This window comes from Aythya ferina (genome assembly GCF_964211825.1).
Source record: "Aythya ferina genome assembly, chromosome: 17".
In the NCBI taxonomy this organism is placed as follows: domain Eukaryota; kingdom Metazoa; phylum Chordata; class Aves; order Anseriformes; family Anatidae; genus Aythya; species Aythya ferina.
The window spans coordinates 6,555,247-6,580,074 of NC_140316.1; the positions used below are offsets into that span (position 1 = coordinate 6,555,247).

General features: G+C 58.3%; 1 protein-coding gene across 50 annotated transcripts in view; it reads right to left on the reverse strand.

Annotated features, from left to right (window-relative positions):
- Nucleotides 1-671: 671 nt before the first annotated feature.
- IGLL1 (immunoglobulin lambda like polypeptide 1) overlaps nt 672-24,828 on the reverse strand; it is a 56,236-nt gene continuing 32,079 nt past the window's right edge. For 24 of the 50 annotated variants that reach the window (XM_084539285.1, XM_084539303.1, XM_084539295.1 and 21 more), the window contains exons 3-4: nt 2,961-2,996; nt 672-1,199 (exon numbers count right to left, since the gene is read on the reverse strand). In XM_084539285.1, the coding sequence (XP_084395411.1) occupies nt 877-1,199; nt 2,961-2,996 (359 nt within the window). In that variant the 3' untranslated portion in view covers nt 672-876. Of the gene's footprint in view, nt 1,200-2,960; nt 2,997-5,969; nt 6,249-6,366; nt 6,450-9,714; nt 10,049-10,127; nt 10,416-10,533; nt 10,617-13,103; nt 13,386-13,528; nt 13,611-16,709; nt 17,022-17,139; nt 17,223-20,289; nt 20,596-23,896; nt 24,197-24,314; nt 24,398-24,828 lie in introns of those variants that run through there. The other 26 variants (XM_084539310.1, XM_084539298.1, XM_084539290.1 and 23 more) reach the window with 26 other exon arrangements.

A 24,828-nucleotide genomic window follows, 5' to 3' on the forward strand; every position in this document is an offset into this window, starting at 1 on the left:
ATGTTGGTGTAAATGGGGTGGAAGGGCAGATGTGCTGGGGTGGGCCGGATGGATGGAGACATTGAGGCAAACAAGACAGACTCAGTGGGAGCACACAGGGCTGACAGCCACACAGATCTTTCTGCTTGCTGGCTGCTAGGGTCTCTGCCCAGAGCTGCCCTGTGGGGGCCACAGAAAAACCTCCCTGAGGCCGTGATGGGGATGGGACACACACAGGGGCACATGGTGTGGGGACCAGGCTGCTGCAGGCATGAGGCACGGGGACAGCGTAACGTGTGAGCGGCCACTCCGGCATCTCCACCCACAGGACACCGGGATGACTGAGCACACAGGGACGGAGCCAGCACTGGCCATGTCCCCAGCACACGCAGCAAGGGCAGCAAGTCCCTGTGAGGGACCCGGCACCCAGACGCCAGTGAGTGAGGGACAAGGCCATGGCCAAGCTCTCAGTGCCAGCACAGTGCTTAGACTGCCCCAAACTGCCTCAGAGTGCCCTGCCTTTGGTGTAGGAGGTGCCAGGGGGGTGCATCAGTGTTCCCAGTGCTCAGCCAGGAACCCCAAGCACTCCCAGCACTACCAGTGTGTGCCTTCCCCCCCAACCCTTCCCCACACCAGGGCTGACCCCGCTCCGCGCGGGGCAGTTGGCGCGCACAAGGACACAGAGACACGGATGCAGAGCCAGCGCTAGTTCAGTGTTGGTGTTTATTCGTGTGACACCCGGCGGAGGGGGACAGGAGCAGGGGACAGGCATGGGGGGGTGGCGGGGGCATGAAGAGGGACATCCGGGTGAGGAGGGGGGGCTGCTGTCACCAGCAGTGGCCAAGAGGGATGGGAAGAGTGAGGAGCCACTGTCTTCATGGCTGTGCCCCGTCGGGGTTACGAGCACTCGGATTTGTTCAGGGTCTTCTCGATGGATTTGCCGTCGTGCGTGACCTGGCAGACGACGGAGTTGGCGCTCTTCCAGTCTGAAGCACTCAGCGTCAGGTAGCTGCTGGCCATGTACTGGTTGTTGCTCTGCCTCTGGGACGCAGAGGTCTCCACGCCACTGTTCCGGTCGGAACCGTTGACTTTCCAGGTCACCGTCACCGGGCTGGGGTAGAAGTCGCTCATCAGGCACACCAGGGTGGCCTTGTTGTGTGAGCTGATCTCCTCCTCGGATGGCGGGAAGACGTGGACAGTGGGAGACGCCTTGGGCTGGCCTGCAAGAGAGGGGGAGAAGGCCGTGAGACCCCACCACAGCAGCCCCGCCGCGCGTCTCCACCCCAGCTGGCATCAACCCTGACCCACAGCGCGTCACTGACAGCCCCAGTGGAGGCAGAGATAGGGCACACACATCCACCTATGTATGTGTGCGTGTGTATAAGGCTGTATGTATAAAACACACACACATCCGTAAACCCTCGTGTTACATATAGACACTCTATGTGTATATATATATATATACACATATATTATAGATCTGTGTTCAGATAAAACACATTAAAGATATATTATCCATAGATACACACATATATTACATATATAGATATATTAATATATAAATATATAACTATATATTAATATAATATATATAAATTATGCAATATACATCATATATACATATACATGTATTATATATTATGTACATGATTATGATAAATGTATATTATATATATTTATGTATATAAGCATTATCTTTTATATATATGTGTGTATATATATTCACATATATATGTATATATACATATATATGTATACACATGTATATGTATATACATATATATACACACACATATATATATACATATATGTGTTTATACATATATGTATGTTTATACATATATATATACACACAAACACAATTTCAACCATATATATTTTGTTGAATCTGATTCAGTTTTAGAACTCTGGTTAGTTGCCATAATGCCATTTCTTTCCTGTTGTGTGGCTATTTTTTTAATTTTAATTAAAATTTTAAAGACGAAGCAGCCAATTTTCTGGCCAGCTCTGCTTTAAGGAATGTTCAGACTCATTTCAGAAATAAGTACAATTAAAAATCACCATGGGAAAGGCTGGTAAAGGATATTTGTACTTTCTGAGATGGCTATCTCACGAAATGTACGATAGCCACAAATCTAAATCTGTATCTTTATCTACACGAGAAACCCCCAATTAAAATTTTTTCTGCTGATGAAACTGGTAAACTACACTTTTCTTGGACTTATGCTGAGTGATTTGTGTCAGATTTTTTTTTTTGGCTAATTTCTTCTAAAAATTACAAACACAGAAGCAATAAAGTTATTCCTGTCTGCTTTTTAGCAAAATAACAATTTTTTTGACAGCACTTACCTGAACAGCATGCTCAATACCTCTGAAAAATTGAATTTCAGCTTCCAAGGACAAGTCATTTCAGTGTCACCCGGACTCCCCAACAGCACCGGGGCCACTTCAGGGTCCCCGGCAAGAAGGGACCGGGGACGAAGAACTTCAGGACTTAGTCTAAGTCCTCTTAGTCTAAGTACTTAGTCCTCAGGACTAAGTCCTAAGGACTTAGTCCTGAGGACTAAGTCCTGAGGACTAAGTCCTTAGGACAAGAGGAAAGGTCTAACAATAAAGACTATCAACTAATTTCTTGACAAAGACAAAAATTGACTTTCTTATCAACCTAAGTCTGATTTTCTGAAATTTTCTGATTTTTTGAAAAGTTCTGTCTCTGGCAGAGACAGAACTCAGGCACATTTTCTGGCCGAATTTTAAAATCTTTCAATTGTCAAAATAACCCCAAGTCCTCTGTGGTGCACACCAGAGTCCGCCGGGACAAGACACAGCCCGCGACAACGCGCTGAGAGCCCGTCCCTGCACCGGCGACAGACCCCAGCCCACCGCCAAGTCCGAGAAAAACCCCCAAATCACCCAAAATCGACAAAATGTCACAATTTCATGGCAGGCCATGAAAGACCGAGGCGAGGTCAGCGACTTACCCAGGACGGTCAACATGGTCCCGGCCCCAAATACACCTCACAGTGATACAGGGCCATGCAAAAACCTCCCACGCCATGGCAGGGGCAGTCTTGGGTCCCATGGAGATGTTAGGATGGAGGTGGTGGGATGGAGATGTCCTGATGGATGCAGCAGGATGGAAAGTGGTGGGATGGAGGTTCCTCAATGGACACAATGGGATGGAGGTGACAGGGTGGACACGATGGGATGGCAGTGATGGAATGAAGGTTCCTCATGTCCCCAGCTGTTGTCACGCTGCCCCCGTGGTGGTGCTGGAGCCCAGCCGCTGGTGCTGCTTGGGGCCAGGACAGGAGATGTGCCCCCGTGTCCCCTCTGGGGCTGTTCTCTTGCCCCCACTGCAGCAGGGCCCTGCAGCAGCCATGCTCAGTGCTCCTGTGTTTGCTGCAGAAGATGGAACCAGCCCCCATGGAGCAAGCCCCAGCACCCAAGAGGGCTCCTGCTCCACTCCCTGGCTCTGCCAGAGCATCCCTGCTGCCAGAGCATTCCTCCAGGGAGGGCTCCTGGCCCCCTGAGCACAGGGACAGACCCCAGACAAAGCGCTGCAGTGTGGAGGAATCTCCTCGCCTAAGAAAAGGAAACATTCACCAACCCAGCGAGCTCAGGACATGGCAGTGAGAAGTTCAGCTCTGAGCTGATCAGGGCCATGGCTCATGGTGGTGGCGTGATCATATTTGACCAAGGAGGAAGGACTTGAAGACATGTTTGCAAGGGCAGCACTGGCCCAGTGTTTATTTGGATGATGCCCAAGGCAGGGCAGAGAGGAGGGATTTGGGCACAAGGAGAAGGAAGGGCACAGGGACAGCAGAGACTTGCCCAGGAGGGATGGGACAGGGCAGGCAGGGAGGTGCCATGCCAGGGAACGTGATGCTCCAGGGCCGGGGCTGTTCTGCCCCCGTGGAGTTAGGAGGAAAGCCTTCACAGCATGGTCAAGGCTGTACCAGCAGGGTTTTGGACCTTGCAGGAAATTTCCAGTGCTGCCCCTATCACCTTCAGCCAATAACTCAAAGTCTTTGTGGACAGATCATTTGCCAAACTAAAAGAGCTTCCCTGGAGGTAGGAGGTCCAGAGGAAATGTGATGTGCTTGTCTGCAGGACTCCCAGTCACCAGCACCCCACTAGCCAAGGCACTCCTGTCCTTGGCCAGCCAGACCAGCCAGTCTGCTCAGACCCAAAGCCTTCCATTTCAGCCCCCTGTACATTCCCTCATCAAATCATAATGCACACCTGGAGCTTTCTTTAGGAGAAAGAGCTCTGTTTCATAACTCTAAGTAACCACACCACCCAGCAAACAGATCTTTATAATATATCTTTACCAAGGAGCTCCTGCACTCAGACAAGTTGAACAAGACCCAAATAATGCAGCCCAGGTTGTGACCAGCAGGGACTCTGCAGATTTCAAAGGACCAAAAGAGTTGTGCAAGCAGCACAGAGCAGTCAGCCTGTGCAACCTTCCTGCCCATCAGGGAAAGGTACATGAGCACGTTTCAGTGTGGCTCGACAGACTGAGGATATGCTACCACAACCAAATAGACAAGTTGGAGGACAAAAACAAAACCAACTGAAAACAAATGAAAAAAGGCCAGGAAGAACCTGGGCACTCACCCTTTGCTGGGAATGACTGTCAGTGAAGACAGAGCGACTTATGGAGGGCGATCAGCTGGGTCCCACCACCAAGGAAGCACCCGCAGCAGTGCACGGCTGCGCAGATGCAGCCCAAGCGGGAGCCCAGCCCTGTGTGCGGCCAAGCCCAGCTGCCTGCTGCATGTCATGGAGTGGGTACGGTATTTGTGCATCCTCCCCATCTCTCCCAGGGGATATCCAGCAGCTGTGCCACCATTGGCCAAGGTCTTGGCTGAAGTCACGCATCAGATCCCCGCTCAGACACCTCCCAAATACCGATTGCTTGTTGGCCACTTTTAGGGCAGCCCCCCCAGTCCTGGCCAGCCTGCCTTTGGTGGCTGTACACCATCCCTCCCACCCCATCTATTACTGTGGTGGGGTGGGAGGTCACTGGGCCCAGCTTTACCCCACTGGAGCACCACTGCCCTGTCCCAGCTGCCGGCATCATTCCATAGAGGAAAAGAAAATGTGCAGGGGATGTGGATGCCCAGCCAGAGCGGCTGGAATGAAGGCACTGACTTAAAAATGAACTCAAAAATATTCAAATGCTGTGGTTTCTGCAAGTGGTTATAGAAAGAGACATATCTGGTGAATCTCCTGAGTCACTAGAAAACAAATGATACATCGAGGACTTTGTGGTTGGAAATACTTTCTGTTTCAGAGGTTTCTTTTGCCTCTGCGAAAGCTTAAGCACTGGTGCAAATGACAAAAGTCATCAAAACTACCTGCAAAACATTTAGTTGAAGCCGAAACCACCTGTATTGGATGAGTAGTTTCTAAGCATTTCTGAGGGGTCAATGGGATTTCAGTTCCATTTTACTGGACAGCAATGAAGGACAACAAAATGCATCTTGAAAGTCCGTCTCTCCTTCTCAGTGGGCTGCGTGGGGGACAGCAGGCACTGTCCTGATGTGCCATCCCAGGGGAGGTGGTCCTTCATCATGGACCTGGCAAAGGACCTCAGCAGGTGCACAGACAGACAAAAGGGTGCAGGCATTGCTGCATGCAGGAAAGGCTGTGGTTGGTGGCTGTAGCCGGGCAGAGAGGAAGACATCAGGGCCCGGGGAGCAGCCTGGGAGCACAGGGGTACCAGGGAGCAGTTTGGGGCAGGAACGGGGCTGCTGGAGCAATCCCGTCCCTGAGGGATGGTCACAGCGGTGGGGATCTGTGGGAGGGCAGAGCAGAGAGACCAGGCACAGTCACTTGCAGCAATGGGCCCCAAGGGCAGTGCTGAGTCACAGACCTCTGCCATCTGAGGGGACAGCAGGGAGCCAGCTGCTCCTGCAATGGCAGAAGGTTTTTGTATCACTTCCCCATTGCACTGTGTCACTGTGTCAATTTAAAATCACTACTGTAGTCACCACAGAAATAGACGGCCTCGTACTCGGCTTGGACCTCAGTGATGGTTAACGTGGACACGGAGCCAGATGTGGAAGCAGAGAATCGTGAAGGGATGCCCGAGGGTCTCTTGGTATTGTCATAGATCACAGTGACAGGGCCAGTGCCAGGGGTCTTCTGCTGGAACCAGCCGTAGTAGCTACCACCCCCAGAGCAGGTGATCTGTACGGTGTCGCCTGGGTTCGCCGACTTTGAGGCCGGCTGAGTAATCGCTGCCTGGACCAGGGAACCTGGAGAGGGAGAGGAGAGAGGGGAGAAAATGGGCTCAGCGAGTGCCCCACTCGCACAGCCCTCAGCGCGCAGCAGCCCAAAGGGCCCGGCCGGGCACAGCGAGTGTGTCCAGAGCACCTGAAGTGTGGGCGAGCACCGCGAGGAGGAGAGGGGCCCAGGCCATGGCGAGATCCCACCAGCTGCGCGTCCCCACGCCGACGGGGCTGTGTCGCGGACCCCGACTCCCTCTTAAACCCCCGCGCGGCCGCAGCACAGCCCCTCCATGCAAATGCGGCCCCGCGCTCTCGGCCACGTCCCGCACCTCGCTCCCCACCTCTCCGCCCAGCCCCTCCACCGTAGGCACAGAGGGGTTGTCCCCGGCCTCGTGCTGGGGACACGTGACAGCACCCAGGCGCAAAGCGCTCGCACGCAGCCCCTTGCCTCAGACGGGGCCCTGCACTCATGTAACCAAGCAGCCACGCAGAGCTGGGACACAGGCGCTGGCGGGTACTATGGGTACTACGGGTACTACGCAGCGCTCACAGCTCCCACAGCACCGCTGTGAGGTGCAGACACCTCCGGCCTCAGCACCCCATTGCCCCATCTTCCCCTCACACAGCTTTACATGTCCGTGGCCGCTGCTGCTTTTCCCCAACACAGCCGGTGCCTGCCCAGCCACACAGGGGCAGAGCAGGTGGCAGCGGCTCAACAGAAGAGGCCCCAGGGACTGGCAGGACCCCCAGCACACCGGGGCCAGCAAAGTGCCTTGGGCTAAGGAGGCCCCCAGCGGCCGCGGCTGCATTAGCAGGAGCCCCGAGGATGGCGTAGGGCTCATAGTGCCGCTCGTACGGGGACGGCTGGCGTTTGTCAGCCCCAAGAGCAAGAGGCCAGCAGGTGTCTTAGCTGAGGGACCGCTCCTGCAGGGGCACCAAGGAAATGGAGACAGGCGCTTCCCGGAGGCAACAGGCACGAGAGGCAACGGGAACAGGCTGACAAACTACAAATCACAGAATCACCGCATGGTTTGGGTGGGAAGGGACCTTACCGCCCACCTTCCCCAGCCCCCTGCCATGGGCACGCTGCCTCCCACCACACCGGGTGTCCCAAAGGCCTGTCCAGCCTGGCCTTGGGCTCTTCAGGGATGGGGCAGCCACAGCTTCTCTGGGCAGCCTGTTGCAGAGCCTCACCGCCATTGAGTGAACAATTCTTTCCTGATATCTACCCTAAATCTGCCTGCTATCAGTTTAATAGCATCACCCCTTGTTCTATCACTATGTGCCTCTTCCTGGCAGCCAGGAAGGCCAACCCTATCCTGGGATGCATCAAGCACAGCATCTCCAGTCAGTCGGGGGAGGTGATTCTCCTGCTCCACTCTACGCTAGTGCGGCCTCACCTATGGTACTGTGTGCAGTTCTGGGCACCACAGTACACAAAGGACATTAAACTGTTGGACAGCGTCCAGAGGAGGGCGACGAAGATGGTGAAGGGCATAGAGGGGAAGACCTATGAGGAGCGGCTGAGGGTGCTGGGCCTGTTCAGCCTGGAGAAGAGGAGGCTGAGGGGGGACCTCATCGCAGTCTACAACTTCCTCTTGAGCAGGAGTGGAGAGGCAGGTGACCTATTCTCTGTAAACACCAGTGATAGGACCTACTGTAACGGAGTTAAGCTGAGGCAGGGGACGTTTAGGCTGGACATCAGGAAGAGGTTCTTCACCGAGCGGGTGGTTGCACACTGCAGCAGGCTCCCCAGGGACGTAGTCACTGCACCAAGCCTGTCTGAATTTCAAAAGCGTTTGGGCTGTGCACTTAATGACATGGTCTAAACTTTTGGGTAGACCTGTGCGGTGCCAGGAGTTGGACTTGATCCTCACGGGTCCCTTCCAACTCGGGATATTCTATGATTCTGTGAAATCACTCTCATCTCAAACCTCGAGCTCTTTGTGTTGTAATTTCTCCCCCTTCCTCTTTGAAGCTGCGGGGTGCTGAGACAGCGGTTGTGGTGGGGCTCGGCTGCCCGCTCGAGTAAAACCACTACATTGCCAAACCTCCATCTTGGAGGCCTTCACACCAAGACGGGACAGGCCCTGGGCAGGCGGCAGCAGCCGGCCCAGCGTGGAGCAGGGTGGGAGGAGACGATCTCCAGCTCAGCGCCAGCCCCAGCCGTCTGGGGCTTTCCCCAGCCCCAGCACCTGCGCTTCCCCCTTACTCTGCTGCTCCTCTGCCCTGGCTCCTGCAGGCAGCACAGAGGGGTTGTGCAGGAACGGGGCACGTGCCACACAGCAGGACCCAGCTCACGGGGGCATTTCCTGGCCCTACACCAGGCCCAAGCTGCAGCAGCAGGCACCCGAGGGGCCCTGGTACCACAGCAGCTTGGCCTCTCACTTCCCCATTGCTGGGACTTGCCGTGACCAGCGCTGCCATCCCAGGCACCACAGAAATAGACAGCCTCATCCTCGTCTTGGACCCCAGTGGTGGTTAACGTGTTCGTGTGTCCTGGTTTCAGTTAGAACAGAATTAATTTTCTTCCTAGTAGCTGGTGGAATGCTGTGTTTTGGCTTAGGATGAGAAGAGTGCTGATAACACCCTGATGTTTTAATTGTTGCAGAGCAGTGCTTAAACAAAACCAAGGCAAGGACATCTCAGCCTTTCGCTCTGTCCTGCCAACAGGCAGGCTGGGGGTGCAGTAAGAGCTGGGAGGGGACAGACCCAGGACAGGTGACCCAAACCTGCCAAAGGGGTATTCCATACCATCTGACGTCATGCTAAACAATATATAGGGGTGGCTAGCCGGAGGGAGGGGACTGGACTGCTTGGTTAGGCTGGGCATCGGTCAGCGGGTGGTGAGCAATTGCATTGTGCATCACTTTTTTGTACATATTATTATTACTTTCCTATTATCACCATTGTATCATTATTATTATTATTGTTATTATTATTTTGTTATTATTATTTTCCTGTCTTATTAAACTGTCTTTATCTCAACTCACGGGCTTCACTTTCAATTTCTCTCCCTCGTCCCAGAGAGGGAGGGGGAAGGGTGAGCGAACGGCTGCGTGGTGTTTAGCTGCCGGCTGGGTTAAACCACGACATCGTGGTGCCAGATGTGGAACAAAAGAACCATGAAGGGCTTCCAGGGGTCTCTTGTTGTTGTGGTAGATCACGGTGACAGGGCCAGTGCCTGTGTCTTCTGCTGGTACCACCTGTAGCTGTTGCTCCTCCCAGAAGCTGGGTCCTGCAACATGGGTCGGGGATGGGGCTGCTGGGGCCATCCCGTCCCTGAGGGATAGGCACAGCCTTGGGACTCTTTTGGAGGGCAGAGCAGGGACAGCAGGCACGGCCACCGGCAGCACTGGGCCCCAAGGCATGTGCTAAGATGGAGACATGAGCCACCATCTGAGGGGACAGCAGGGAGACAACTGCTCCTGTGATGACAGGAGGTTTTTGTATCACTTCCCCATTGCCCTATGTCACTGTGACAATTTAGTACTGTCGTCCCAGGCACCACAGAAATAGACGGCCTCGTCTTCGGCTTGGACCCCAGTGATGGTTAACGTGTTCGTGGAGCCAGATGTGAAAGCCGAGAATTCAGAAGGGATGCCTGAGGGTCTCTTGTCGTTGCTATAGATGACAGTGACAGGACCAGTGCCAGGGTTCTTCTGCTGGTACCAGTCATACCAATATTTAGCGATCCACACATTCTGGTCTCCTGGTGCTTTCTGCAGGCTGAGTCCCTGCAGTGATGCCCCAGGGCAGCGGCTGTATCTGGGCTGCGAGGCTGTAGCTGAGTCAGGGACCTGCGCCACCATCTGACGGGACAGCAGGGAGCTAGCTGCTCCTGCAATGGCAGAAGGTTTTTGTATCACTTCCCCATTGCACTGTGTCACTGTGTCAATTTAAAACCATCACTACTGTAGCTGCCCGCACAGTAATAGACGGCCTCGTCCTCGGCTTGGACCCCAGTGATGGTTAATGTGGACACGGAGCCAGATGTGGAAGCAGAGAATCTTGAAGGGATGCCCGAGGGTCTCTTGGTATTGTCATAGATCACAGTGACAGGGCCAGTGCCAGGGGTCTTCTGCTGGAACCAGCCATAGTAGCTACCACTCCCGGAGCAGGTGATCTGTACGGTGTCGCCTGGGTTCGCCGACTTTGAGGCCGGCTGAGTAATCGCTGCCTGGACCAGGGAACCTGGAGAGGGAGAGGAGAGAGGGGAGAAAATGGGCTCAGCGAGTGCCCCACTCGCACAGCCCTCAGCGCGCAGCAGCCCAAAGGGCCCAGCCGGGTGCAGCGAGTGTGTCCAGAGCACCTGAAGTGTGGGCGAGCACCGCGAGGAGGAGAGGGGCCCAGGCCATGGCGAGATCCCACCAGCTGTGCGTCCCCACGCCGACGGGGCTGTGTCGCGGACCCCGACTCCCTCTTAAACCCCCGCGCGGCCGCAGCACGGCCCCTCCATGCAAATGCGGCCCCGCGCTCTTGGCCACGTCCCGCACCTCGCTCCCCACCTCTCCGCCCAGCCCCTCCACCGTAGGCACAAGGGGGTTGTCCCCGGCCTCATGCTGGGGACACGTGACAGCACCCAGGCGCAAAGCGCTCGCACGCAGCCCCTTGCCCTGCACTCAAGTAACCAAGCAGCCAGGGAGAGCATGGACACAGGGGCTGGCAGGTACTACGGGTACTATGGGTACTACGCAGCGCTCACAGCTCCCACAGCACCGCTGTGAGGTGCAGACACCTCCGGCCTCAGCACCCCATTGCCCCATCTTCCCCTCACACAGCTTTACATGTCCGTGGCCGCTGCTGCTTTTCCCCAACACAGCCGGTGCCTGCCCAGCCACACAGGGGCAGAGCAGGTGGCAGCGGCTCAACAGAAGAGGCCCCAGGGACTGGCAGGACCCCCAGCACACCGGGGCCAGCAAAGTGCCTTGGGTTAAGGAGGCCGCCAGTGGCCGCGGCTGCGTTACCAGGAGCCCCGAGGATGGCGAAGTCTCAGAGCGCCGCTCGTACGGGGACGGCTGGCGTTTGTCAGCCCCAGGAGCAAGAGGCCAGCAGGTGTCTTAGCTGAGGGACCGCTCCTGGAGGGGCACCAAGGAAATGGAGCCAGGCGCTTCCTGGAGGCAACAGGTACTGGCACGAGAGGCAACGGGCACGGTCCGATGAACGGGGAATCACAGAAATATTGCATGGTTTGGATGGGAAGGGACCTTAAAGCCCGCCTGGCCCCAGCCCCCTGCCATGGGCACACCATCACCCCTTGTTCTATCACTATGTGCCTCTTCCTGGCAGCCAGGAAGGCCAACCCTATCCTGGGATGCATCAAGCACAGCATCTCAAGTCAGTCGGGGGAGGTGATTCTCCTGCTCTACTCTGTGCTGGTGCGGCCTCACCTCTGGTACTGCGTGCAGTTCTGGGCACCACAGTACACAAAGGACATTAAACTGTTGGACAGCGTCCAGAGGAGGGCGACGAAGATGGTGAAGGGCCTAGAGGGGAAGACCTATGAGGAGCGGCTGAGGGTGCTGGGCCTGTTCAGCCTGGAGAAGAGGAGGCTGAGGGGGGACCTCATCGCAGTCTACAACTTCCTCTTGAGCAGGAGTGGAGAGGCAGGTGACCTATTCTCTGTAAACACCAGTGATAGGACCTACTGTAACGGAGTTAAGCTGAGGCAGGGGACGTTTAGGCTGGACATCAGGAAGAGGTTCTTCACCGAGAGGGTGGTTGCACACTGCAGCAGGCTCCCCAGGGACGTAGTCACTGCACCAAGCCTGTCTGAATTTCAAAAGCGTTTGGGCTGTGCACTTAATGACATGGTCTAAACTTTTGGGTAGACCTGTGCGGTGCCAGGAGTTGGACTTGATGATCCTCACGGGTCCCTTCCAACTCGGGATATTCTATGATTCTGTGAAATCACTCTCATCTCAGACCTCGAGCTCTTTGTGTTGTAACTTCTCCCCCTTCCTCTTTGAAGCGGCGGGGTGCTGAGACAGCGGTTGTGGTGGGGCTCGGCTGCCCGCTCGAGTAAAACCACTACATTGCCAAACCTCCATCTTGGAGGCCTTCACACCAAGACGGGACAGGCCCTGGGCAGGCGGCAGCAGCCGGCCCAGCGTGGAGCAGGGTGGGAGGAGACGATCTCCAGCTCAGAGCCAGCCCCAGCTGTCTGGGGCTTTCCCCAGCCCCAGCACCTGCGCTTCCCCCTTACTCTGCTGCTCCTCTGCCCTGGCTCCTGCAGGCAAGCACAGAGGGGTTGTGCAGGAACGGGGCACGTGCCACACAGCAGGACCCAGCTCACGGGGGCATTTCCTGGCCCTACACCAGGCCCAAGCTGCAGCAGCAGGCACCCAAGGGGCCCTGGTACCACAGCAGCTTGGCCTCTCACTTCCCCATTGCTGGGACTCCCCGTGCCCAGCGCTGCCATCCCAGGCACCACAGAAATAGACGGCCTCGTCCTCAGCTTGGACCCCAGTGATGGTTAATGTGTTTGTGGTGCCAGATGTGGAACCAGAGAACCACAATGGGATGCCTGAGGGTCTTTTACTTTCACTATAGATCACGGTGACAAGGCCAGTGCCAGCGGTCTTCTGCTGGTACCAACCATAGCTGTTGCTCCTCCCAGCAACTGGGCCCATCAACATGGGGCAGGGACAGATCTGCTGGGGTTATCCCATCCCTGAGGTATGGGCAGTGTCCTGGGGTTCTGTGGGAGGGCAGCAGGGACAGCAGGCACGGCACCTGCAGCATTGGGCCACAAGGGAAGTGCTGAGTCAGGGACCTGAGCCACCATCTGAGGGGGCAGCACAGAGTCAGCTGTTCCGGTGATGGCAGGAGGTTTTTGTATCACTTCCCCAGTGCTCTGTATCACTGTGTAAGCGCTAGCACTGCTGTCGTAGCCAGCACAGTAATAGACAGCCTCATCCTCAGCTTGGACCCCATTGATGGTTAACGTGGCTGTGGAGCCAGATGTGGAACCAGAGAATCGTGAAGGGATGCCCGAGGGTCTCTTGGTATTATCATAGATCACAGTGACAGGGCCAGTGCCAGGGGTCTTCTGCTGGTACCAGCCGTAGTAGCTGCCACCCCCGGAGCAGGTGATCTGCACGGTGTCTCCCGGATTCACCGACTTAGGGTCTGACTGAGTAATCGCTGCCTGGACCAGGGAACCTGGAGAGGGAGAGGAGAGAGGGGAGAAAACGGGGCTCAGCGAGTGCCCCACACACACAGCCCTCAGCGTGCAGCAGCGGGACGAGGCCAGGGCCCCGTTGCCCAAAGGGCCCGGCCGGGCACAGCGAGTATGTCCAGGGTACCTGAGGTGTGGGCGAGCACCGCGAGGAGGAGAAAGGCCCAGGCCATGGCGAGATCCCACCAGCTGCGCGTCCCCACGCCGACAGGGCTGTGCTGCGGACCCCGACTCCCTCTTAAACCCCCGCGCGGCCGCAGCACAGCCCCTCCATGCAAATGCGGCCCCGCGCTCTCGGCCACATCCCGTGCCTCGCTCCCCACCTCCCCGCCCGGCCCCTCCACGGCAGGCACAGGGGGGTTGTCCCTGGCCTCGTGCTGGGGACACGTGGCAGCACCCAGGCGCAAAGCACTCGCACGCAGCCCCTTGCCTCAGACGGGGCCCTGCACTCATGTAACCAAGCAGCCACGCAGAGCAGGGACACAGGCGCTGGCGGGTACTATGGGTACTACGGGTACTACGCAGCGCTCACAGCTCCCACAGCACCGCTGTGAGGTGCAGACACCTCCGGCCTCAGCACCCCATTGCCCCATCTTCCCCTCACACAGCTTTACATGTCCGTGGCCGCTGCTGCTTTTCCCCAACACAGCCGGTGCCTGCCCAGCCACACAGGGCCAGAGCAGGTGGCAGCGGCTCAACAGAAGAGGCCCCAGGGACTGGCAGGACCCCCAGCACACCGGGGCCAGCAAAGTGCCTTGGGTTAAAGGAGGCCCCCAGCGGCCGCGGCTGCATTAGCAGGAGCCCCGAGGATGGCGTAGGGCTCATAGTGCCGCTCGTACGGGGACGGCTGGCGTTTGTCAGCACTGAGAGCAAGAGGCCAGCAGGTGTCTTAGCTGAGGGACCGCTCCTGCAGGGGCACCAAGGAAATGGAGACAGGCGCTTCCCGGAGGCAACAGGCACGAGAGGCAACGGGCACAGGCTGACAAACTAGGAATCACAGAATCACCGCGTTGTTTGGGTGGGAAGGGACCTTACCGCCCACCTTCCCCAGCCTCCTGCCATGGGCACGCCGCCTCACACCACACCGGGTGTCCCAAAGGCCCGTCCAGCCTGGCCTTGGGCTCTTCAGGGATGGGGCAGCCACAGCTTCTCGGGGCAGCCTGTTGCAGAGCCTCACCACCATTGAGTGAACAATTCCTTCCTGATATCTACTCTAAATCTTCCTGCTATCATTTTAACACCATCACTCCTTGTCCTATCACTTCGTGCTCCTCTAAAATATCTGTCTCCTTGTTTCCTATAAGTCGCCCCCACATGCTGAAAGGCTGCTACAAGGCCTCCCCAGAGCTTTCTCTTCTCCAAGCTAAACAAGCCCAGCTCCCTCAGCCTTTCCTTGCAGGAGAGGTGCTCCAGCCCGCTGATCGTTTTGGTCGAACTCTGTCCAATGGAGCAAAAAGCCTTTTTGCTGCGAGGCCCGTGAAATGCATGCAATGCCTGTCCCAGAGAGCCGCCTGTGTTGGGTCTGTCTGGGCTGGAGTCGCCTTTCCTTGCAGCAGCCCACACAGTGCTGTGCTCTGCACTCGTAGCAGAAACAGCACTGGTATCACTCCAGTGTGGTGCCTTTTGCTGCATAGTGCTGGCACAGCATCAGGACTCCCTCCAAGCCCCCAAGAGCCAGCAGGCTTGGGGTGGGCAAGGCATGGGGAGGGGACATCGCCAGGGCAGCTGACCTAACCCAACCAAAGGGATATCCCATAGCTCCTGATGTCTCACTCAGCAATAAACGGGGGAGGGGGCTGTCGGGGGCTGTGGACCCCGACTCCCTCTTATACCCCCGCCCGGCCGCAGCACAGCCCCTCCATACAAATGCGGCCCCGCGCTCTTGGCCACGTCCCGCGCCTCGCTTCCCACCTCCACCGCAGGCACAGGGGGATTGTCCCCAGCCTTGTGCTGGGGACACGTGGCAGCACCCAGGCCCAGAAGTGGTGCACACGGAGCCCCCGCCCCAGCTCCTGTGGCTACGAGGTCAAACAGCCGGGGAGAGCTGGAATGGAGGGGCTAAGGGGACCACACGGCCGAGGAGACAGTGCCCGTGCTGGGCTGGAAGGACTAATCCTTGCCAGAGAACTGCCATGGGGAGCATCCACAGGGTCTGATGGCAACCAACTGGGCTCTGCTATGGGGAAAGCCTGTCCCAGGGGGCTGGGAAAGGGCCGCAGCACAGCCCCTGCTTCCTTGCTTCCTAGCTCCTCATCTGGTTGGTATCTGCAACCCCAGAGAACCGAGCAGCTTGACATGCAGAAGGCAAGGGCAGCAGCACGTGGGGCAGGGAGTGGGGCTGTTAGCAAAGTGCAGATCTCCACCAGGGCTGCAGGGTGCTCGGTGCTGCTCTGCCCATCCCTCCCACAGTGTACCAAGGTCCTGGGAACAGGGCTGTGAACAGGACTGCACCTGTGCCCCTCTGACTTCCCCCACAGATCCCTTATCCCTCTGCCCCAGCATGCTCACAGGAATGCAGCAAATGTCCCTACACAGGACATTCAGGAACCGGTGATGTGCAGGAGCCCTTAGCCTCACACCCAGAGGTAGCCCCGGTGCTGGGGTTAGGGAGCAGGATGAGAACAATATGAGGGTCCTGGGCAGTCCTTTTGGCCCTGGGGACGTGGCTGGGGCAGGGACCAGGGCCAGGGGCTGCCCCAGTCCCCCAGGGGCAGGCTGGAGATCCTGCGCAGACCCAGCATGAGCTCAAACCTGTGGCACTGGGCAAACACAGCCAGTGCTGCAGCAGCTCAGGGGTCTGTCCTTGTGGGGCATGATGGAGCAGAAAACGGCCAGCCTTGAGCTGCCCCTGCAGCCTCATACAGCAGCTACACAAAACATCCTCTGTCCTGGTCTGAAGGCCAAGCTTTGACCTGGCTCTTTAGTGATCCACACATTGTTGTCTCTTGGTGCTTTCTGCAGGCTGAGTCCCTGCAGTGATGCCCCAGGGCAGTGGCTGTAGCCGGGCAGGGAGGCAGCCATCAGGGCCCAGGGACCAGCCTGGGAGCACCAGGGTTCCAGGGCCCTGCAGTTTGGGGCAGGGATGGGGCTGCTAGGGCCATCCCATCCCTCAGGGAATTGCAGAACCCTGGGGTTCTGTGGGAGGGCAGATCAGAGAGAACAGTTACAGCCACTTGCACCACAGAGCTGCAAGAGCAGCAATGAGACAGGGACATCTGCCATCATCTGTGGGGACACTGCGGTGCCAGCTTCTCTTGTGATGGCAGGAGGTTTTTGTATCACTTCCCCATTGCTCTGTGTCACTGTGTCAGCACTAGCACTGCTGTCCCAGCTACCACAGTAATAGACAGCCTCGTCGTCGGCTTGGACCCCAGTGATAGTTAATGTGTTTGTGGAGCCAGATGTGGACGCAGAGAATCGTGAGGGGATGCCCGAGGGTCTCTTGTCGTTGCTATAGATCACGGTGACAGGGGCACTGCCAGGGGTCTTCTGCTGGAACCAACCATACCAATATTTGCCATCACTGTGAGCGCTACCCCCGGAGCAGGTGATCTGCACAGTGTCGCCTGGGTTCACCGACTTCGGCTCTGACTGAGTCAGCGCTGCCTGGACCAGGGAACCTGGAGAGGGAGAGGAGAGAGGGGAGAAAACGGGGTCAGCGAGTGCCCCACACGCACAGCCCTCAGCACGCAGCAGCCCAAAGGGCCCGGCCGGGCGCAGCGAGTGTGTCCAGGGTACCTGAGGTGTGGGCGAGCACCGCGAGGAGCAGAGGGGCCCAGGCCATGGCGAGATCCCACCAGCTGCGCGTCCCCACGCCGACGGGGCTGTGCCACGGACCCCGACTCCCTCTTAAACCCCTGCCCGGCCGCAGCACGGCCCCTCCATGCAAATGCGGCCCCGCGCTCTCGGCCACGTCCCGCGCCTTGCTCCCCTCCTCCCCGCCCGGCCCCTCCACCGCAGACACAGAGGGGTTGTCCCCGGCCTCGTGCTGGGGACACGTGGCAGCACCCAGGCACAAAGATCTCACACGCAGCCCCTTGCCTCAAAAGTGGCCCTGCACTCATGTAACCAAGCAGCCACGCAGAGCAGGGACACAGGGGCTGGCAGGTACTACGTGCACTACGCAGCGCTCACAGCTCCCACAGCACCGCTGTGAGGTGCAGACACCTCCGGCCTCAGCACCCCATTGCCCCATCTTCCCCTCACACAGCTTTACATGTCCGTGGCCGCTGCTGCTTTTCCCCAACACAGCCGGTGCCTGCCCAGGCACACAGGGGCTGAGCAGGTGGCAGTGGCTCAACAGAAGAGGCCCCAGGGACTGGCAGGACCCCCAGCACAGCGGGGCCAGCAAAATGCCTTGGGTTAAAGAGGCCCCCAGCGGCCACGGCTGCGTTAGCAGGAGCCCCAAGGATGGCGAAGGGCTCAGAGTGCCGCTTGCACGGCGACCGCTGGCGTTTGTCAGCCCCGAGAGCAAGAGGCCAGCAGGTGTCTTAGCTGAGGGACCGCTCCTGCAGGGGCACCAAGGAAATGGAGCCAGGCGCTTCCCGGAGGCAACAGGCACGAGAGGCAACGGGCACAGGCTGACAAATGGGGTATCACAGAATCACCGCGTTGTTTTGGTGGGAAGGGACCTTACCGCCCACCTTTCCCAGCCCCCTGCCATGGGCACGCCACGTCCCACCACACCGGGTGTCCCAAAGGCCTGTCCAGCCTGGCCTTGGGCTCTTCAGGGATGGGGCAGCCACAGCTTCTCTGGGCAGCCTGTTGCAGAGCCTCACCGCCATTGAGTGAACAATTCCTTCCTGATACCTACCCTAAATCTGCCTGCTATCAGTTCAACACCATCACCCCTTGTCCTATCATTATGTGCCTCTTCCTGGCAGCCAGGAGGGAGAATCCTATCCTGGGATACATCAAGCACAACATCTCCAGTCGGTCAAGGGAGGTGATTCTCCTGCTCCACTCTACGCTAGTGCGGCCTCACCTATGGTACTGTGTGCTGTTCTGGGCACCACAGTACACAAAGGACATTAAACTGTTGGACAGCGTCCAGAGGAGGGCGACGAAGATGGTGAAGGGCCTAGAGGGGAAGACCTATGAGGAGCGGCTGAGGGTGCTGGGCCTGTTCAGCCTGGAGAAGAGGAGGCTGAGGGGGGACCTCATTGCAGTCTACAACTTCCTCTTGAGCAGGAGTGGAGAGGCAGGTGACCTATTCTCTGTAAACACCAGTGATAGTACCTGCTGTAACAGTGTTAAGCTGAGGGAGGGGACGTTTAGGCTGGACATCAGGAAGAGGTTCTTCACTGAGAGGGTGGTTGCACACTGCAGCAGGCTCCCCAGGGACGTAGTCACTGCACCAAGCCTGTCTGAATTCCAAAAGTGTTTGGGCTGTGCACTTAATGACATGGTCTAAACTTTTGGGTAGACCTGTGCGGTGTCAGGAGTTGGACTTGATGATCCTCACGGGTCCCTTCCAACTCGGGATATTCTGTGATTCTATGAAATCACTCTCATCTCAAACCTCGAGCTCTTTGTGTTGTAATTTCTCCCCCTTCCTCTTTGAAGGGGCGGGGGGCTGAGACAGCGGTTGTGGTGGGGCTCGGCTGCCCGCTCGAGTAAAACCACCACAGTGCCGAGCCTCCATCTTGGAGGCCTTCACACCAAGACGGGACAGGCCCTGGGCAGGCGGCAGCAGCCGGCCCAGCGTGGAGCAGGGTGGGAGGAGACGATCTCCAGCTCAGCGCCAGCCCCAGCTGTCTGGGGCTTTCCCCAGCCCCAGCACCTGCGCTTCCCCCTTACTCTGCTGCTCCTCTGCCCTGGCTCCTGCAGGCAGCACAGAGGGGTTGTGCAGGAACGGGGCACGTGCCACACAGCAGGACCCAGCTCACGGGGGCATTTCCTGGCCCTACACCAGGCCCAAGCTGCAGCAGCAGGCACCCGAGGGGCCCTGGTACCACAGCAGCTTGGCCTCTCACTTCCCCATTGCTGGGACTCACCGTGACCAGCGCAGCCATCCCAGGCACCACAGAAATAGACGGCCTCGTCCTCGGCTTGGACCCCAGTGATGGTTAATGTGTTTGTGGTGCCAGATGTGGAAACAGAGAACCATGAAGGGCTTCCAGGGGTCTCTTGTTGTTGTGGTAGATCACGGTGACAGGGCCAGTGCCTGTGTCTTCTGCTGGTACCACCTGTAGCTGTTGCTCCTCCCAGCAGCTGGGTCCTGCAACATGGGTCAGGGATGGGGCTGCTGGGGCCATCCCGTCCCTGAGGGATAGGCACAGCCTTGGGACTCTTTTGGAGGGCAGAGCAGGGACAGCAGGCACGGCCACCGGCAGCACTGGGCCCCAAGGCATGTGCTAAGATGGAGACATGTGCCACCATCTGAGGGGACAGCAGGGAGACAACTGCTCCTGTGATGGTAGGAGGTTTTTATATCACTTCCCCATTGGTCTATGTCACTGTGACAATTTAGTACTGCCATCCCAGGCACCACAGAAATAGACGGCCTCGTCCTTGGCTTGGACCCCAGCGATGGTTAACGTGTTTGTGGAGCCAGATGTGGAAGCCGAGAATTGAGAAGGGATGCCCGAGGGTCTCTTGTCGTTGCTATAGATGACAGTGACAGGGCCAGTGCCAGGGGTCTTCTGCTGGTACCAGCCATACCAAAATTTAGCGATCCACACATTGTGGTCTCCTGGTGCGTTCTGCAGGCTGAGTCCCTGCAGTGATGCCCCAGGGCAGCGGCTCTATCTGGTCTGGGAGGCTGTAGCTGAGTCAGGGACCTGCGCCACCATCTGATGGGAGAGCAGGGAGCTAGCTGCTCCTGCAATGGCAGAAGGTTTTTGTATCACTTCCCCATTGCTTTGTGTCACAGTGTCAATTTAAAACCATCACTACTGTAGTAGCCCCCACAGTAATAGATGGCCTCGTCCTCGGCTTGGACCCCTGTGATGGTTAACGTGTTTGTGGAGCCAGATGTGGACGCAGAGAATCTTGAAGGGATGCCTGAGGGTCTCTTGTCGTTGCTATAGATGACTGTGACAGGGCCAGTGCCAGGGGTCTTCTGCTGGAACCAGCCATACCAATATTTGCCATTACTATCAGCGCTACCCCCGGAGCAGGTGATCTCCACGTTGTCTCCTGGGTTCACCGTCTTATAAGCCGGCTGAGTAGTTGCTGCCTGGACCAGGGAACCTGGAGAGGGAGAGGAGAGAGGGGAGAAAATGGGATCAGCGAGTGCCCCACTCGCACAGCCCTCAGCGCGCAGCAGCCCAAAGGGCCCGGCCGGGCGCAGCGAGTGTGTCCAGGGCACCTGAGGTGTGGGCGAGCACCGCGAGGAGGAGAGGGGCCCAGCCATGGCGAGATCCCACCAGCTGCGCGTCCCCACGCCGACGGGGCTGTGCCGCGGACCCCGACTCCCTCTTAAACCCCTGCCTGGCCGCAGCACGGCCCCTCCATGCAAATGCGGCCCCGCGCTCTCGGCCACGTCCCGCACCTCGCTCGCCACCTCTCCGCCCGACCCCTCTACCGCAGGCACAGGGGTGTTGTCCCTGGCCTCGTGCTGGGGACACGTGGCAGCACCCAGGCGCAAAGCACTCGCACGCAGACCCTTGCCTCAGACAGGGCCCTGCATTCATGTAACCAAGTAGCAAGGGAAAGCAGGGACACAGGGGCTGGCGGGTACTACGGGTACTATGGGTACTACGCAGCGCTCACAGCTCCCACAGCACCGCTGTGAGGTGCAGACACCTCTGGTCTCAGCACCGCATTGCCCCATCTTCCCCTCACACAGCTTTACATGCCTGTGGCCGCTGCTGCTTTTCCCCAACACAGCTTGTGCCTGCCCAGGCACACAGGGGCAGAGCAGGTGGCAGCGGCTCAACAGAAGATGCCCCAGGGACTGGCAGGACCCCCAGCACACCGGGGCCAGCAAAGTGCCTTGGGTTAAGGAGGCCCCCAGCGGCCGCGGCTGCGTTAGCAGGAGCCCCGAGGATGGCGAAGGGCTCAGAGCGCCGCTCGCACGGCGACGGCTGGCTTTTGTCAGCCCCGAGAGCAAGAGGCCAGCAGGTGTCTTAGCTGAGGGACCGCTCCTGCAGGGGCACCAAGGAAATGGAGCCAGGCGCTTCCCAGAGGCAACAGGCACGAGAGGCAACGGGCACAGGCTGACAAACTAGGAATCACAGAATCACCGCATGGTTTGGGTGGGAAGGGACCTTACCGCCCACCTCCCCCAGCCTCCTGCCATGGGCACGCCGCCTCCCACCACACCGGGTGTCCCAAAGGCCCGTCCAGCCTGGCCTTGGGCTCTTCAGGGATGGGGCAGCCACAGCTTCTCTGGGCAGCCTGTTGCAGAGCCTCACCGCCATTGAGTGAACAATTCCTTCCTGATATCTACTCTAAATCTGCCTTGTATCAGTTTAGCACCATCACCCCTTGTCCTATCACTACGTGCCCCTCTAAAATATCTGTCTCCTTGTTTCCTATAAGTCGCCCCCAAATGCTGAAAGGCTGCAACAAGGCCTCCCCAGAGCTTTCTCTTCACCAAGCTAAACAAGCCCAGCTCCCTCAGCCTTTCCTTGCAGGAGAGGTGCTCCAGCCCGCCGATCGTTTTGGTCGAACTCTGTCCAATGGAGCAAAAAGCCTTTTTGCTGCGAGGCCCGTGAAATGCATGCAATGCCTGTCCCAGAGAGCCGCCTGTGTTGGGTCTGTCTGGGCTGGAGTCGCCTTTCCCTGCAGCAGCCCACACAGTGCTGTGCTCTGCACTCGTAGCAGAAACAGCACTGGTATCACTCCAGTGTGGTGCCTTTTGCTGCATAGTGCTGGCACAGCATCAGGACTCCCTCCAAGCCCCCAAGAGCCAGCAGGCTTGGGGTGGGCAAGGCATGGGGAGGGGACATCGCCAGGGCAGCTGACCTAACCCAACCAAAGGGATATCCCATAGCTCCTGATGTCTCACTCAGCAATAAACGGGGGAGGGGGCTGTCGGGGGCTGTGGACCCCGACTCCCTCTTATACCCCCGCCCGGCCGCAGCACAGCCCCTCCATACAAATGCGGCCCCGCGCTCTTGGCCACGTCCCGCGCCTCGCTTCCCACCTCCACCGCAGGCACAGGGGGATTGTCCCCAGCCTTGTGCTGGGGACACGTGGCAGCACCCAGGCCCAGAAGTGGTGCACACGGAGCCCCCGCCCCAGCTCCTGTGGCTACGAGGTCAAACAGCCGGGGAGAGCTGGAATGGAGGGGCTAAGGGGACCACACGGCCGAGGAGACAGTGCCCGTGCTGGGCTGGAAGGACTAATCCTTGCCAGAGAACTGCCATGGGGAGCATCCACAGGGTCTGATGGCACCAAACTGGGCTCTGCCATGGGGAAAGCCTGTCCCAGGGGGCTGGGAAAGGGCCGCAGCACAGCCCCTGCTTCCTTGCTTCCTAGCTCCTCATCTGGTTGGTATCTGCCACCCCAGAGTCCCGGGCAGCTTGACATGCAGAAGGCAAGGGCAGCAGCATGTGGGGCAGGGAGTGGGGCTGTTAGCAAAGTGCAGATCTCCCCCAGGGCTGCAGGTGCTCGGTGCTGCTCTGCCCATCCCTCCCACAGTGTACCAAGGTCCTGGGAACAGGGCTGGGGACAGGACTGCACCCATGCCCCTCTAACTTCCCCCACAGATCCCTTATCCCTCTGCCCCAGCATGCTCACAGGAATGCAGCAAATGTCCCTACACAGGACATTCAGGAACCGGTGATGTGCAGGAGCCCTTAGCCTCACACCCAGAGGTAGCCCCGGTGCTGGGGTTAGGGAGCAGGATGATGACAGGAGCAGGGTCCTGGGCAGTCCTTTTGGCCCTGAGGATGTGGCTGGGGCAGGGACCAGGGCCAGGGGCTGCCCAGGTCCCCCAGGGGCAGGCTGGAGATCCTGCACAGACCCAGCATGAGCCCAAAGCTCTGGCACTGGGCAAACACAGCCAGTGCTGCAGCAGCTCAGGGGTCTGTCCTTGTGGGGCATGATGGAGCAGAAAACGGCCAGCCTTGAGCTGCCCCTGCAGCCTCGTACAGCATCCACACAAAACTTCCCCTGTCATGGTCTGAAGGTGAAGCTTTGACCTGGCTCTTTAGTGATCCACACATTGTGGTCTCTTGGTGCTTTCAGAAGGTTGAGTCCCTGCAGTGATGCCCCAGGGCAGTGGCTGTAGCCGGGCAGGGAGGCAGCCATCAGGGCCCGGGGAGCAGCCTGGGAGCACAGAGGTACCTAAAGAGAGTTTGGGGCAGGGACAGGGATTCTGTGGCCATCCCATTCCTTAAGGATGGGTATAGCCCTGGGGTTCAGCGGGACGGCAGAGCAGAGAGACCATCCTCAGCCACGTGCAGCAGGGGGCCCCAAGGGCATTGCTGAGTCACGGACCTGTGCCATCTGAGGGGAGAGCAGTGAGCCAGCTGCTCCTGTGATGGCAGGAGGTTTTTGTATCATTTCCCCATTGCTCTGTGTCACTGTGTCTATTTAAAACCAGCATTGTTGCCACCACAGTAATAGACGGCCTCGTCGTCGGCTTGGACCCCTGTGATGGTTAACGTGTTTGTGGAGCCAGATGTGGACGCAGAGAATCTTGAAGGGATGCCTGAGGGTCTCTTGTCGTTGCTATAGATGACGGTGACAGGGCCAGTGCCAGGGGTCTTCTGCTGGAACCAGCCATACCAATATTTGCCATTACTATCAGCGCTACCCCCGGAGCAGGTGATCTCCACGTTGTCTCCTGGGTTCGCTGTCTTATAAGCCGGCTGAGTAGTTCCTGCCTGGACCAGGGAACCTGGAGAGGGAGAGGAGAGAGGGGAGAAAATGGGCTCAGCGAGTGCCCCACTCGCACAGCCCTCAGCGCGCAGCAGCCCAAAGGGCCCGGCCGGGCGCAGCGAGTGTGTCCAGGGCACCTGAGGTGTGGGCGAGCACCGCGAGGAGGAGAGGGGCCCAGGCCATGGCGAGATCCCACCAGCTGCGAGTCCCCACGCCGACAGGGCTGTGCCATGGACCCTGACTCCCTCTTAAACCCCCGCCCGGCCGGAGCACAGCCCCTCCATGCAAATGCGGCCCCGCGCTCTCGGCCACGTCCCGCACCTCACTCGCCACCTCCCCGCCCGGCCCCTCCACCGCAGGCACAGGGGTGTTGTCCCCGGCCTCGTGCTGGGGACACGTGGCAGCACCCAGGCGCAAAGCGCTCGCACGCAGCCCCTTGCCTCAGACGGGGCCCTGCACTCATGTAACCAAGCAGCCAGGGAGAGCATGGACACAGGCGCTGTCGGGTACTATGGGTACTATGGGTACTACGCAGCGCTCACAGCTCCCACAGCACCGCTGTGAGGTGCAGACACCTGGGGTCTCAGCACCGCATTGCCCCATCTTCCCCTCACACAGCTTTACATGTCCGTGGCCGCTGCTGCTTTTCCC